General features: G+C 45.3%; 1 protein-coding gene across 2 annotated transcripts in view; it reads left to right on the top strand.

The window, feature by feature from the left end:
- Positions 1-9,857, top strand: part of AMHR2 (anti-Mullerian hormone receptor type 2) — a 35,854-nt gene extending 25,997 nt beyond the window's left edge. For both annotated transcript variants that reach the window (XM_053374327.1, XM_053374322.1), the window contains exons 8-10: positions 160-307; positions 6,657-6,793; positions 8,752-9,857. In XM_053374327.1, the coding sequence (XP_053230302.1) occupies positions 160-307; positions 6,657-6,793; positions 8,752-8,880 (414 nt within the window). In that variant the 3' untranslated portion in view covers positions 8,881-9,857. The remainder of the gene's footprint in view (positions 1-159; positions 308-6,656; positions 6,794-8,751) is intronic.
- Positions 9,858-16,212: the final 6,355 nt, after the last annotated feature.

Genomic DNA, 16,212 nt, shown 5'->3' with positions numbered 1-16,212 from the left:
CCCAGTTAGGTGTCACCTGCAAATTTGATTTCAATTCCTTCCATTTAGCTTTGGCCCAGGGTGTACAAGGGCAGGATGTGCCAACTCTGAGCATTACCATTTCCTATCCAAAGCTTGCATTAAGCAGCTGGTGTCATAATTCACCCACATTCTCCCTAGGCAGGGGCTCCACGCTACATGGCTCCTGAAATTCTGGATGAGAGCTTGAACCTGCAAGACTTGGGCTCGGCGCTGCGGCAGGCTGACGTCTACTCCATGGCACTGGTGCTGTGGGAAAGCCTGATGAGATGCTCTGCACTCTTCCCAGGTAGGCAAACGAGGGAGAGGATGAGAGAGGCAGCCTAGCACTGCTCATCCACAGCCCCAAATGTCATCACGCCATTACAGGACACGGGTGGCGCTGTGGTCTAAACCACTGAGCCTCTTAGGCTTGCCAATCAGAAGATCGGTGGTTCGAATCTGCATGTCAGGGTGAGCTCCCGTTGCCCTGTCCCAGCGCCTGCTAACCTAGCAGTTTGAAAGCACACCAGTGCAAGTAGATAAATAGGTACCACTGCGGTGGGAAGGTAAACGGCATTTCTGTGTGCTCTGGTTTCCATCACAGTGTCCCGTTGCGCCAGAAGCGGTTTAGTCATGCTGGCCACATAACCTGGAAAGCTGTCTGGGGACAAACACTGGCTCCCTCAGCCTGAAAGCCTTGCAACCCCATAGTCACTTTTGACTGGACTTGAACGTCCAGGGGTCCTTCACCTTTTTTCATCACCCCATGCATCTTTTTATCAACATTATTCCTATTTCTGGGCGCTTCCAGGCTGTCTCTATTTTGGGGTGGGATTCGGTCACATACCGGCAAATTCGGGTTGTGCAGTTAGAGTTGGAGAGGAGGGTATGTCACAACAGAGCCACCAAAACACTAGACATTTTGCAAGAAGGAGGATAACACATCGTCTAACCTCACTGCAAATAAATCCAATAGCTGACTATTGTCTAATCTCCCTGCAAACAAGTCTGGGGGAAGGCCCAATGAACAGGTCATCTGGAAGCAGCCTCTGTCGTTCCGCAAAAAATGTTTGTAGCTTTTCACAAATGCAACAAGCCAACAAATGGTGAGGCTGAACACAGAGCGTTGCAGTTTTGGCAGCTTCTGGCTCGCTCCCCTCCTGCTCCACCTTGGGGAGTTCAAAAAGCTCTCATGGAACAAGTGTTCTTTTAACTCCTAAAGCCCTTGCCCATGGCTGCAGAGTGGTCTGGCTCTCTTGCACACTGGCCGTCAGCAGCGTCAGTGACAAGCCTGTGTGCTCTCCAGACAGGGCCGGCCTGAGACCTTTTGGTGCCTTGCCTGAGGCAAGACGTGCCACCAATGCTCCCCTGCCCCCAAGATCTGGACCCACGCCCTTGCCAGGGCAGCAAGCTAGCTTAGGGGCTGCAGGGCAGACCACAATGATGCACCTTTCTAGAGACTTTCCACCCCTCAAAATTTGCCACCTGAGGCAGCTGCCACACTATGCCTCCAGCTAGAGCCGGCCCTGTCTCCAGATGCTGTTGGGCTCCTTATCCCATCAGCCCCAGCCAGCAGAGCCAATGGGCAGGAATGATGGGCTCCAGCAACACTCGGAGGGCCACGGATTCCTCATTCCTGATCTATAGCTATTTGATCCGCTGGCACTGTTAGGAGGTGGTTCTGCTCCCTGAGGCATACTGCCACCTGGTTTGCAGATGCTCCCGCCTTGTGACAGTGGCCTCAACTTCCACCTCAAGGTCCCACTGCCAGATGCAGGGAAACAGGATGGCTTCTGAAGTGAGGGTGATGGTGTGGATTGTGCTACCACCTGGTGACAGTTCCAGGGCATGGCATGCTGTTGATGAAAAACAAGCGTTTTCTGCTCATGCACTCAGCTTTTGGGGTGGGATTGAGCTCCTGGCATGAGGGTATCTTGGGAGGGTTGCCATATGCCCAGAATTTCCTGGACATAGCCGGAAACAGTGTCCAGGCGGAAATCGGAAATCACCATGTCAGAAGTTGGTGAATTTCCTTTAAAATAGCTGTGTCCAGATTATTACTTTTTGAAATATGGCAACCCTATACAGTGGTACCTCTGGATACGAACGGGATCTGTTCCAGAGCCCCGTTCACATCCTGAAGTAAACGCAACCCACATCTGCGCATGCGCGGGTCACGATTCGCCGCTTCTGCGCATGCGCGTGACGTCACTTTGCCACGGAGCGCAACCCGAAAGCACTCAACCTGAAGCAACTTCAACCCGAGGTATGACTGTATCTTGGTATTCACGCTATCTCCCATTCTCGCACAGTTTCCTTGATCCTCTCCCTCTCTCTATTCTTCAGACGTTTATATTCCTGACAAGAGCCTTCTCACTTTACCTTGAGAGTTGTCCTGTTCATCAGCCTTGTGAGTCATGGCTTTGCTGAGTCACAACATGGTTGGCACCTAGAGTCCCCGGCCTGTTGCTAGGGCCCGGGGCCTTGGGGCCCCACCGCTAAAGCCTGCCCTGAGCCTCAGTTTTACAGTGCTTAAAGTGTGGAAGCAGCCAAACCTAAGAAATGCATATTTTTGCTAGTTAGCATGAGGTGGAGTTAGTTCTACAGAGCTGTATTGCTGATAGGCAGACTATAATATATAGACTCAGACTATAGAAATACAATTGGTAGAGAGGGCTCTGTGTGATGTCATTTCCCCTTCTCTCCTGGAAAGGAAGGAGCATATAGTGCTTCCTGTTCCTCTCTCACTTCCTTTTGACCAGCCATGAGGGCAGCCATGTCTTGTGCTTGCTCCATCTCTTGGCACGTGCCTGACGCTGGTTATACTGTAAACATAAGTATTTTGCCTGCATAGGTTTTACTGCTGCCATTTCTGTGAACCGATGCGTATAGTAAGTAAATTTCAATTTTAAACTTACTTTACAAGTTTTTGCCAGATTCTTTTTTCTTTTTTTAAAATAATTTTTTATTAAATTTTTCCACCATAATAACACAAGTCACAAAGCAGAATAATACACAGAAACAGAAAAGGAAAAAGAAGAAGAAGAAGAAAGAAAAGAAAAGGGGGGAAGGGAGGGGGGAAAGGGGGGACAATAAACAAATAAACAATAATAACAAACTTAATTCTTCACAAATCCAACTTTTTAAACATCTTGATTGACTTCCTCAAATCCCTCCCTTCTGAGTTTCCTTGTAATTTAAAAGTAACAGCTTTCCAATATCATTATTAAACTAAAACAATTTCCAATTATAGTCATCTTATTCACTTTTCTTGACATTCTGAATCCAATTTATTTAATTATAACTTAATTTGTCCTAGGCCTATTTGTTTCTTTCAAGTAATTTCTAATTTTTTATATTACAATATTTGTTCAAATAGTCCTTGAATTTCCTCCAGTCCTCTTGAAACTCCTCTTCTTTCTGGTCGCGGATTCTTCCAGTCAGGTCAGCTAGCTCCGAAAAGTCCATCATCTTCATCTGCCAATCTTCCACTGTTGGTAGTTCTTGTATTTTCCTATTTTTAGCAAGTAATATTCGAGCGGCCGTTGTGGCATACAAAAATAATTTAACATCTTTCTTGGGCAATTCTAAACCTGTTATTCCCAGGAGAAAGGCCTCTGGTTTCTTAATAAATGTATATTTCAACATTTTTTTCAGTTCATTATAAATCTTCTCCCAGAAGTCTTTCACCTTGGGACAAGTCCACCACATATGGAAAAAAGTACCTCCTTTTTCTTTACATTTCCAACAAAGATTATCACTTTTGTGATTAATCTTTGCTAATTTTACAGGGGTCAAGTACCATCTATACATCATCTTCATAATATTTTCCTTTAACATCGTACATGCAGTGAACTTAACCCCTTTCCTCCATAGCCTCTCCCAGTCCTCCATCATTATATTATGTCCCACATCCCTTGCCCAATCAATCATGACTGATTTAACTTGTTCATCCTTTGTATGCCACTCCAACAACAAACTGTACATTTTAGACATATTCTTATCATTAGTATCTAACAACTCCGTATCCAATTTGGTTTTTTCTGTTGCAAAACCATTTCTCTTATCCATCTTATATAATTCGTTAATTTGATAATACTGCAACCAATTCGCTTTATCTTTAATTTGTTCAAATGGTTTTAATTTAAAACCTTCCTGATTCTCTAACAACAAATCTGAATACCTCAACCATTTGTTTTCCATATTTAACTTTTTTTGGGCCTGTGCTTCCATTGGTGAAATCCATTTTGGTGTTTTTCTTACTAAGAGATCTTTGTATCTAGTCCATACATTGTATAATGCCTTTCTAATTACTTCCAAATCGATTATCCAGTCCCTCCAAGTTTTTGCCTGATTCTCTGTTAAGCAGGGTGAGAAGGGGGAAGGAAACCAGATTAATTTCTTAGCTTCACGTGCTCAAAACAATTCCTGTGCTTTTAATTTTGCTGCCAAGGATGGGATTTTGAAACTATTCAACCCACACACATAGGTGCCTGAAGAGATAAAAGGTAAAGGTACCCCTGCCCGTACAGGCCAGTCGTGTCCGACTCTAGGGTTGCGTGCTCATCTCGCTCTAGAGGCCGTGAGCCGGCGCCGTCCGAAGACACTTCCGGGTCACGTGGCCAGCGTGACTAAGCGGCATCTGGTGAGCCAGCACCAGTGCCGCACACGGAAACGCCGTTTACCTTCCCGCTATACAGCGGTCCCTATTTATCTACTTGCACTTAGGGGTGCTTTCGAACTGATAGGTGGGCAGGAGCTGGGACCGAACATCGGGAGCTCGCCTGAAGGGATAAGTTGCAATTAATAGATCCTCTTCTGCCCATGAAAACCCATCCCACACAGGGAGCACCAGGAAGCGTGGAGCCACCATTTAAATGTATTTATTATTTATTAAATTTCTATACTGCCCTATATCTGCAGGTCTCTTAAATTTCCTACAATGACCCAGAATGATTGCTATGGGAAGGGCATTGCAGCAGATTTAAACGGCAGCTCCACACTACCTGGTTCTCATTGATGAGCTGCTGCCTATCATCACCAGGTAAGCCTGCCATTGGGCCTGCTCACTGGCAAAGCAGAGGGATCCCAAGAGAGCACTTGGTCCTCTCAAAAATGGAGCTGGCCCAGAGTGTGTAGCCAGGAGAGGCAGGGATGCCATCAGTGATGTCAAAGGCCAGTCGTATGGTAGTGCTCATCAAGCTTCCCCATGTTCAGGTTGCTGCCAGTAGCTAAGAGGGATCAGGGCCCAAAGCAGTGGCGGTTAGGGTGTCTGTGTGGTGTGAGCGCAGTGGCAGGAGTACCTAGTTGGGTCTGCTGCTGTGTCCACACCGCACTGGATTCCTTGCCTCTTGGTTACCAGCAGTAAGCAACACCACCCTGCTTCAGGCCACAACTATCAAAGGCACCATCCAATGTTTGTTCATGACACTCACCAAGGATATTCAAGACAGGAACCGCAATACACAGCAGCTCCACTAGTTGGGCAAAGAAGGACTCCCCAACCCCCAACCCCAATATGTTGGAGCTTGAATGCTGGGAACATGCCGTATCCTCCAAGCTGAAGTGCTTCTGTGAGGGGATGTCTGTTTTTTGGGTCTACTTACCCAGTGCCGGACTTACATATAAGCTAAACCAGCTGTAGCTTAGGGCCCCACTCTCGTAGGGACCCCCCAAAAAATTAAGGAAAAGAAACTGGATGCACATTTCCAATTCAGTTCAACAATTACAAATACATATTATTTTTTGTGTGCAAATGGCTCTAGATACCTATTAGGTCCATAAATTACCATATAGCATATATTCAACACAGTTTGTTGTTGACAAAGGACAGCTGGACATATAAATGGCCCCATTACCTTCAGTAGCTTTAGGGCCTTATCAAGCCTAAATCCGGCCCTGTACCTAAAATTGGTTAATTAAATTGAGGGGGTGAACCTAGAAAAAGATTTTGAAGAATAAGTATTGACGCATAAAGATTGAGGTTTATAAGTTAAAATTGGTTAACTAAAATGAATTAGAGAAAACAAGGTAAAGTTTGGGGACAAGAACTTGCTGAGCTAAAAATTGGAACTGGAATACAAGAAGGGGAGGTGTGGGGAAGTCACGGAAATTGGTCATTGACAGTAAGAAATGTAAGTTGTATGTGTGTTTAATTGTCTTTTTTTTCCTTTATGTTTTGTTTTATTTTTTTGAAAATTTCAATAAATATCTTTAAAAAAAAAAAAATAAATCCGGCCCTGTACCTACCACTGCTATTTGGGTTAGTAGAGTGATTACGCCTCAAAAACCAGACTACAGGCACTTTATGCAGTTCCTGCATGAAAGCTTAAAAAAAAAAATCCTTTCCACTTGGTGGCACTCAACACAGTAACTATAACACTGGATAACTTCTGTGATTTGACCTAACTCACAGCAGGGCTGAGAGATGCTGGCATGGACACTCGCTCGCCCTCACACAACTAGGCTGAGCTCACTGAAAGCCGTTTCAGACGTTACAGCTGCCATGCGGAAATAATATTTAGCAGTCTCTGAACGGGGGTTCTGAAGTATGAACAGGTTCTAGATTGTGGGGTGCTGGTAGTGCAGTGAGCCTGCTGTGCTGACAAGATGGAAATCCCCCGTCTTCAACCTCGCCGGCTTCTGCCTCTCTCCAGAAAACAGAGTCCCCGAGTTCCAGCTGGCCTATGAAGCAGAACTGGGCAGCAACCCTACATATAGTCAACTGCGGAGTCTGGCTGTGGTGGAAAGGGGTCGGCCGGCCATTCCAGCTGCTTGGAGGAGAATTGGTCAGGTAAGGTGAAGAAAGGTCTTTGCTCTTGTGAGAGGAATTTTGAGGTCTTAGATATATGTTTAAATGTTCATAAGCATACCAACCAAGCACATACATAGATCAACACAGGAAGAAAGACCTGGAACCATTTTGATTCCTAAACTGAGCAAATGTTTTCTCTGCAAGGTCAAAGTGGGAAACCTCCCATTATCTCTTTCCTCACAAATCCTGTCTTAAGGGCACATTTAAGATATGAATAGGGTGTGAGCCTGTGACCTGGCCCGGAACTAAGTATTTATCATTACAAAAGACTGGCCAGGCTCCCCAGGCAATCCAATCAAGTAACCTGCCAGACAGGAGATAAACAACGACAGGAGAAAACCAACATTCAAATTTCTGTTTTAAGACCGCCTTTTCTGTGATGTAGGTATGATGTATCTGAGGGGTGGTCTTAGGTTACACCCCTTCTGTGATGTACGTATGATGTTTCTGAGGGTGGTCTTGATCTACAGGGTGGAAATTTCAAAAGTCTTTATAAGGCCTTGCATGCCTTTTTTCTGGGTCCCTCCTCCTCTCCTGCGAGTGAGGGGAGCACCCTGTTGCAACAGATCAATAAAGATCAAGCTTACTAGTTGCTTTGCTTCTCAGTATTCTCTGGTTGACCTCTGTTATCTTCTCCTACCAATAGGGAACCTATGTAAGGACTCTATATGGGCTCTTGGATACCCCATAAGGGAAAAGGGCAATTTTTGTTTACAACACTCTCCCAAAGGGTCCTGCTTGAGAATCTGCTAAGGGTTTTGAAATCTTGGGGCGCCTGCAAAACGTCAGTATTTTGTGGGAGCGATTCAGTCGCGAACCAGAACTTTGGGTTTGCACAATTAAAGTGGATTCAAAGAGCTCTGCCGTTCTAGGGCAACAAATCTTGCCCCAGTGCTGCAGAGTCATTCTTGGTTAAGGAATGATAATGAAAACTCGAACTGCAGGTGGGAGAGGAGGGAGGGAAGTGATTTTAATACGGAGGCAGAAAGGCTCGGAATCTCTCGCAGTTTATAGCAACTTTGCGAATCAGCCTACCGATATTAGCAGATGATTGAAACGAAAACATTGTCTGCCCACACGGAAGTATGTCAGTCGTACTGCAAAAGGGGTGACAAAATGGCTGCCAGTCTTTTTAAATATATAAAATGGCAGCCACTGTGTTACTTAGATGTCCTGCTTGCTAGCCATTAAAGTAGGGTTGTCATATTTCAAAAAGTGAAAATCCGGACACAAAGTTGTTGAGCAAAACTCGAAATCCGCCAAAGCCTAGACATCTAGACTTCTGACATCAGTTGCCATATGTCCAGATTTTCCTGGACGTTTCAGCGATCTCCTGTTCCAACCTTTTCCCTGGCAGGGGTGCCAACACAAAACCTTGGAGTCAGCTTGAGGTCAGCAAAAAGAGAATAAGAGCATTCATTTTAAGACAGCCAGAGACCTTTCGGAAGCTGAAGATGGCAGAGATCTGGGAGCGAAGGTCTAAGGCAGGAATATGTACGGAGATAAGAATGGGAAGAGGCAGTGGCGTAGCGTGGGTTGTCAGCACCCGGGGCAAGGCAAGTAATTTGCTCCCCCTAACCCGTGGATTTGCACCCCCTAACCCTAACCCCCAGATGTTGTGCCCGGTGCGGCCGGGCCCCCTGCACCCCCCACGCTACGCCACTGGGAAGAGGGTGTGGCAAGCCTGAGGAAAACCTTGAAGGCAAAAGCAAGGACTGTTGAGCTGGAGGTGAGAGGAGGAAGAAAGCCAGTGGAGGGATGTGAAGAGGCCCATCTCACTTGCAGACAAATAGGTTGTTGTTTTTTTGCAGGCCTGTTTAAAGGCAACATTTCATCTTCTGGAGCACATACAGTTCCAAACATCTGCCCCTGCAATGCCTTCCCACTCTAATGATTCTTCCTGACACCCATTGCCGCTTCTCTGTGTTTCTCCCTAGGCTGCTGCCTGTCTACAGGAGCTCCTCGAGGACTGCTGGGATCCTGAACCAGAGGCTCGCTTGCAAGCTGAATGTGCCCATCAGAGGCTGCAGAAGCTGTATGCTGAGGGCCTTGTGAAAGAGTTGTGACAAGGCTGAAACACATTATGCTTCACAGTCTGTTTACCTAGACATCAGCCCTTGCTTAAAATACCGTATTTTTTGCACCATAACACTCACTTTTTTCCTCCTAAAAAGTAAGGGGAAATGTCTGTGCGTGTTATGGAGGGAATGCCTACGGGTGGCATGCCTACGGATTTTCCTGCTCTAAAAACTACGTGCGTGTTATGGTCGAGTGCGTGTTATAGAGCGAAAAATACGGTAGTTCTTTTGCCTTTTGTCAAGAATAAGCGGCCATGAAGGAAAGTCCCACCAAGCATGGCTTCTCACCATGATTTTGTACCTCATCAGAGTGGAATGGATGTGTTTCTTTTCCTTTGTTTTTATAAACCTTGTCCACTTAATCAACTCAATGAGCTCTGTCCACTTAGTCAACTTGAATTGCACTTGTTTACCAGTGGGTCCCAACCTGCATCTTGTCTCATCCAGCCATTCTTGGGCTCTCAATCACTTGAATCTTCCCATTTCTACATCACTTCGTGCAGCGCTGCAAAAGCCATTTATATACTATGACTTGGGCTGGGAACCTAGGCATATTTTCCTAGGAGTACGGATCACTGGGACTTAATTTCTTAGTAGATTTACATAGGACTGCCGTGGAAGATGCCCAAAATGAAGAAACTGGTACTGGGCACAGAATTCAGGATCCTAAGAATGTCTGTTTTCTGTCAAGCAAAATACAAGTCCCTATCCTTTCATGCAGTAAAAATAGGCTTAAAAGGATATGTGCAATGGCTAGTTAAGGGAGGGCTGATGGGTGGTCTTCAGTGCTCAGTGGAGCTTCTTGCCTCTCTTTGTCCAGCAGCAATAAAACAAATATATGCACATTTGCCACAAACAAAATAAGTTTATACAGGCATTTGGCCTGATACCCTAGATAACTGCTGCCAGGACTTCAAAGTCCTTCACATATTGCTGGTACTCAAAGATTTGGCAAATTGCCCTCTTTGAACTAAACGTGTCCAAAGGGAAGAGCTTGAATGACCATTTTTTTGCTATACAGCATGATTTTATTTCTTACACAAATATTGAGGCACATTGTCCCCCAGTATCATTGGTATATGCAAAATGCCTGGCTCATCTGAGACTTTGTGGAATCTTTATTCTTAATAATGATGGAACTCCCAGGTGGAGAATACTTTTATTTTTATATATCTTGTAAAGGGAATCGTTCTATGAGTCAGTACTTTGTTATTATCCCTCTGAAGGTGAGCTGTGTCTTTGTGCTTTTGTCTCTCCTGGCTGTGACGTTTTATGGTTTACATTTTTTATTCTTTGTTTTCTCTCTCTTTTTGTAATGTTTGCACTTTTTAAAACAAAATCAATAAAATATTAAATATACAAAGTCCTTCACATGCATCACCTTAATTATTTAAGTATATATATATATATATATATATATATATATATATATATATATATTATGGCCGGATAGTAGCTTATGTTCCCTGAATGAAATGAAATTACAACACATTCCTTGCGTTGTACTGTAGGTTGGTCGGTGCTATTATCCCCATAATACAGATTGTGACAGAGAGACTAATGCCTGCTTATTGGTTCATGAGAGAGGTGAGCCTGGAACTGGTTCATAGTTCAGTCTCATGGCCACTATACTACATTCACAATGACAATACACTTTTAAGAAACTACGTAAATTGGTGTGAGCATGTGCTAACTTGTCATGTTGATGTTACAGGCACTAGCCAATAAGTGGCTGCGGCACTTGTACAAGACTATTCCATACAGTAATTGCAATAAACATAGTAAGTGGGCCAAAGATAATAAACATTTCCCCAAAGACAGCCCTGTTACATGGAAATTCAGTTGCTTTCAAGATGGACTCTAATGGAAGTGGATCTATTTTGCCTGTTTCCATACACAAGGCAGGGTAAAAACTGGTGTGCTGGATTGAGTTTTAAACTTGCAAAGGAAATAATTGGGTTCGAATCCTCACTCATTCAAGAACCACACTGGAGTAGCTTTGGGAAGGTCAATGTAATCTTGGTAAGTATAATTGGTTTAATTCACACTGAAATGGGAATGGCTATGTATATCGGTGAAAGAGTTTAACTGGAAGATTCCATTGCATCTAAATTAAGAACAAAAAGGAGTCCCTGAACTCATTGATGGGTTGATACTTAACTATTATTGTTCTCAGGTAGCTATGACGTGGTGTTTTAACTTTAGATCACATGAAAGGTATTAAATTGCAAATTCGCCATCTTGGAAGGAGTTCTTGGTTCCCAGACTGTGAGAGTGTGGGTGAAAATGAAGCTCTCCAGGTAAACAGCCTAAGTCAAGGTGCAGGCTGTGGGGAGAGACAGACCTCTGCTTCTAGGTCTGTTGGAATTATTTCATATTTTGTAAGAAGATGCTGAGTTTATGCCTTGGACTGGCATATGTCTTAGGGAGGTATTTGGATGTTTCTGTTATGTTATGAAGAATGATCTGCAAATAAAGCTTTAATTAAACTTATGGGCCTTGACAATGTTTTATTTCCCCAAAACGAGTCTGTTTTCATGCATCAAAGTGTGCAATATTAATATCTGCAATAAATCTGACTCTCAGGGTTGTTGTGCAAATAAAAATGTGTCCTTGGTGGGAGGATGGGGGTACAAATGGAATCAAATAAAGGATCTGTTTGTGATCTCCTTCAAGCGCTTGAAATAAAGAGAGCAGAAGCTTCTGCTGCTCAGCGATGTTCTCCTTTTGACATTCAGCTGTCAAGCGGAATTGCATTCCTGCAGCCTCATCAGAAGAGAAAGGGTGGCTTTTTCCTACATTATGCACCGAGCTGCTTGGCTGCGTGCCATAATCTGTCAGAAGTGCATGGCCTGTGTCCTTGGCACAGGTGCTCACTTGCACACACAGGCTGGGCTCTGCACACTGGAGCCTGGCGTCTTATTTATAGCTGGGAAGGTCGACTAGTCACTTTTTAAACGAAACTTGACTTAGAGCCTTTTCCACACAGTGATTTTTCTCCCCAATGGTTGCTATTTGGGACGATGTTTGGCAAACACTATTTAAAGGTTGTATATGGACATTTTTTTAAATGTTCAGGAAGTTGATCAAGAGTGATGTAGAGGGCATATTCTAAGGGCATAACTAGACGCAATGACGAACGAACATAAGGTTGCTACTAAAAATGGCAGCCCTGTGTCACATTCTCCCTCCTCACCCCGCACTGTGAACATAGGGAAACTTGCGACTTGGCATCATTTTAGCACCCATTTCTTTTCCCCCAACCTGGTTCTGCAGCTGATGATGTGGAGTAGGGCTGGGCGATATCTGGTTCTCAAGATTGTGCTATATCACCAGGTAAACCAATATATCGGGATGCGGGTGGCGCTGTGGGTTAAATCACAGAGCCTAGGACTTGCCAATCAGAAGGTCGGCGGTTCGAATCCCTGCGACGGGATGAGCTCCCGTTGCTCGGTCCCTGCTCCTGCCAACCTAGCAGTTCGAAAGCACATCAAAGTGCAAGTAGATAAATAGGTACTGCTCCGGCGGGAAGGTAAACGGCGTTTTTATGCGCTGCTCTGGTTCGCCAGAAGCAGCTTAGTCATGCTGGCCACATGACCTGGGAGCTGTACGCCGGCTTCCTCAGCCAATAAAGCGAGATGAGTGCTGCAACCTCAGAGTCGTCCACGACTGCACCTAATGGTCAGGGGTCCCTTAACCTTTTAAACCAATATATCACAATGTCTGAAATAAAGATGGAGCTATGTAGAGGCATTGCTTCTTGGGAGAAAAGCGATGACAAACCTAGACAGCATCTTAAAAAGCAGAGGCATCTTGTGTTCAAAGAATATTTGCAAAATCATATTGGAAAAACCAGAACTCCTATTAGAATAAACAAGTTCCGCCATAAATACTGAAATATCAAATAATATGAATAACAATGTGTAACAGGAAAAGAAGTAGAAAGTTGATTTAATAGTGTGTGAAAGAAAGTAATAGAAATGGAAAGAAATTGCAACTGAGTAGATTGGAAATCAAGCACAGGGTGGGGTGAGGAGTCAGGGACGGTGGTGGGAAAAGGAAGTATGTGCAGGATTGTATATGGGTATTGTCAGAGGCTCAGGAGCAGAAGCACAGGGGAGAGAGCAAATAGAAAGCGGAGGAGAGGAATCCGAGGGGAGCGTAGGGGAATATGACAATGACCCGAGAGATTCCACGAGCTTCTCCAGCGAATCAGAAGATTCCCAGAAGGGGGCGCCTATGGTAAGGGCAAGGGGGGTCCCAGAGGGGACGCACCAGAAGCAAGGGGCCAGCGGGGACTCCCAAGGGAGCAGCGGAGGATCAGGACCAGCTCCCCCACCAGAGCGCAGTGGGGGGGGGGAAGAGTCACATGAGTCAGGACCAGCCTCTCCTCCAGCGGGGAGAGAAGATGAGTCAGGGGTGACCACGCCCCCATCGGAAAGTGGGGAAAAGGAGGGAAGGTCAGGTCCAGCTAGCCTCCCCGAAGGAGGGAGCAGTGACACAAGTGTAACGGTCAGAAGGAAAGTGGGAGGCTGTGCGCGCGTGCCAAGTTCAAATGTGCAGGAGCACGGGACAGCAGAAAACCCGGATTGGGAGCCAGGTCCTAAAGCCCGAAGGAGGGAGGGGGAAGAGTCAGGGGACTCAGCGTCAGAGGAGTCTAGGAAGGGTGAGACCCCGACTAGCAGGCGGACCCAGAGAAGGAAGGAACAGAGGAAGAGGTGGAGTAAGGCTAGAATCTTAAACTGGTGTCAGGGGGGAGGAGATTCAGATGGAGCTTCGGCGGTCTAAAGTTACAGACGTAGCGTTGCGCGCTGCGCGTGTGGAAGTGAAACTGAACTTCAATAAATACTTTTATACTAAAGAACGAAGCAGCGTTGGTCTTGTGTGAGCTGGGACCTTGGGCAGCGCTGACAGGTATGTATGAATATTTTTAAGGATAGTATGAAATGTATGTCTGTATATCCATAATATGTATGTATAAATGTTGAATTATTCCAATAAAAAATCTATTTTAATTTATTTTTTTTATTAAAAAAAAGCAGAGACATCACCTTGCCGACAAAGGTCCGTATAGTTAAAGCTATGGTTTTCCCAGTAGTGATGTATGGAAGTGAGAGCTGGACCATAAAGAAGGCTGATTGCCGAAGAACTGATGCTTTTGAATTATGGTGCTGGAGGAGGCTCTTGAGAGTCCCATGGACTGCAAGAAGATCAAACCTATCCATTCTGAAGGAAATCAGCCCTGAGTGCTCACTGGAAGGACAGATCCTGAAGCTGAGACTCCAATACTTTGGCCACCTCATGAGAAGAGAAGACTCCCTGGAAAAGACCCTGATGTTGGGAAAGATGGAGGACACCAGGAGAAGGGGATGACAGAGGACGAGATGGTTGGACAGTGTTCTCGAAGCTACCAGCATGAGTTTGACCAAACTGCGGGAGGCAGTGGAAGACAGAAGTGCCTGGCGTGCTCTGGTCCATGGGGTCTGAGCCCTGAGTGCTCACTGGAAGGATAGGTCCTGAAGCTGAGACTCCAATACTTTGGCCACCTCATGAGAAGAGAAGACTCCCTGGAAAAGACCCTGATGCTGGGTACCACTTAGAATCATAGAATTGTAGAATCGGAAGGGACCATGAGGCTCATCTAATCCACCCTCTGCAATGCAGGAATCTTTTGCCCAACGTGGGACGTGAACCCACAACCCTGAGATGAAGAGTCTCATACTGTGTTGACTGAGCTAAGTGTGCTGCTCTTGCCCTCATTTTGAAATGATATCTATCCATATTCTGAAAAGAATTTTTTAAATACTATACTAGACTAAACTGAAATATTTAAATGTTTCTTTGTCCTTGAGTATTCCCACCACACTTGCAATCCTTTTCTGCCACACCCTTTGAGAACCACTACATTAAATAACCTATTTCAGGTGGCTTTTTAGCAAAAGTAACTGTGGTTCTGTAACGTTTTAAATCGGAATAAAAAAATTTAATAGTATTATCATGACTGGTTTTATTTATTTTCCTGGGTAATTAGTAGAATGCGTTTTGTTACTGCTTCCTGTTATTTGTTCGCTTTTGTGAGGTTATATTTTAGAAGCTACCTTCTATGTAGCTACTCTGAAAGGTAGTTTATTAATCTTTTAAACAAAGAAAGAAAGAAACAAATATTGGTGTGTACAGCTGCCCATCCTGAAAGCAACATGAGAGAGCTGGATAGACTTCAGGACTGCAAAACCAGTTTTGTCCCTGTTCTTTTAATAGAGATCCACCCATCACCCACATGCAAAATAGTGGCTGGGCTTTGAGCCAGATGCAAAGTGGCTCAACTGCATCCCATGAGCCCTGCAATTGGGTGTCTTGTATTAATTTACAAACCCCTGAACAACTAAGGTCCGGGGTACCTTAGGGACTGCCTGAGCCCTTATATCCTAGCTCAATTGCTGAAACCATCTGGAGCATCATTGGCCGTCCCACAAGTTGGTGAAGCTCATTTCACATCAGCAGAAAACCAGCGTTGAATAGCGCTCCTCCCCACCTGTGCCACTATTTCCTCTCCCTTGCTGTGGCTGCTGCCTCCTACCGCCCTCCATCTTGGTCCATTTCACTGACCCATCCCCAATTAACAAGCGGTCCAAACTGACTACTTGCAAAGGACTTTCCCCACCCTCTTCATCACTCTGTTTGGGATCCATTTCCATTTTGCAGAAGGGTTTCCCCCACCTTTTCGGTTCCATTTTTTTCTTCTCCCATTCTCTCTCTTGGGACTCCTTTCCCCACCAACTAGCACAATTGCTCCTTTCTGAAGACGGCCAATACGCATGTCCACAGTCTGACTAAGGACCAGGCTGTCAGAGGTCAGAGCTCTTCCCTGCAGAAAGGAGTACCTCTCTCCAACCACGCGATGTACACTCCTCCAGCATCACTCCCCATAATTCTAATCACAAACCCCACAGACCCTGTCTAGCTCACGGTTGAAGGCCCACTGACCATTTACCTCAGACCACCAGGCCTTCTCTCCTCTACCTCCATGGCAGCCTCTCTCAACATAATGCCCCCCAGTAGGGCAGGGCGATACCTGGTTTTCAACATTGTGATATATTGCCAGCTAAACACTGCAGTGGGATGTGGGTGGTGCTGTGGGTTAAACCACAGAACTTAGAGGACTTGCCGATCAGAAGGTCGGCGGTTCGAATCCCTGGGACAGTGTGAGCTCCCGTTGCTCGGTCCCTGCTCCTGCCAATCTAGCAGTTCAAAAGCACGTCAATGTGCAAGTAGATAAATAGGTACCGCTCCGGTGGGAAGGTAAACGGTGTTTCCGTGCGC

The sequence above is a fragment of the Podarcis raffonei genome, chromosome 2, assembly GCF_027172205.1.
Source record: "Podarcis raffonei isolate rPodRaf1 chromosome 2, rPodRaf1.pri, whole genome shotgun sequence".
Lineage (NCBI taxonomy): Eukaryota > Metazoa > Chordata > Lepidosauria > Squamata > Lacertidae > Podarcis > Podarcis raffonei.
The sequence above is the reverse complement of the archived record's forward strand: the minus strand, read 5'-3'. Positions and strand labels throughout refer to the sequence as shown.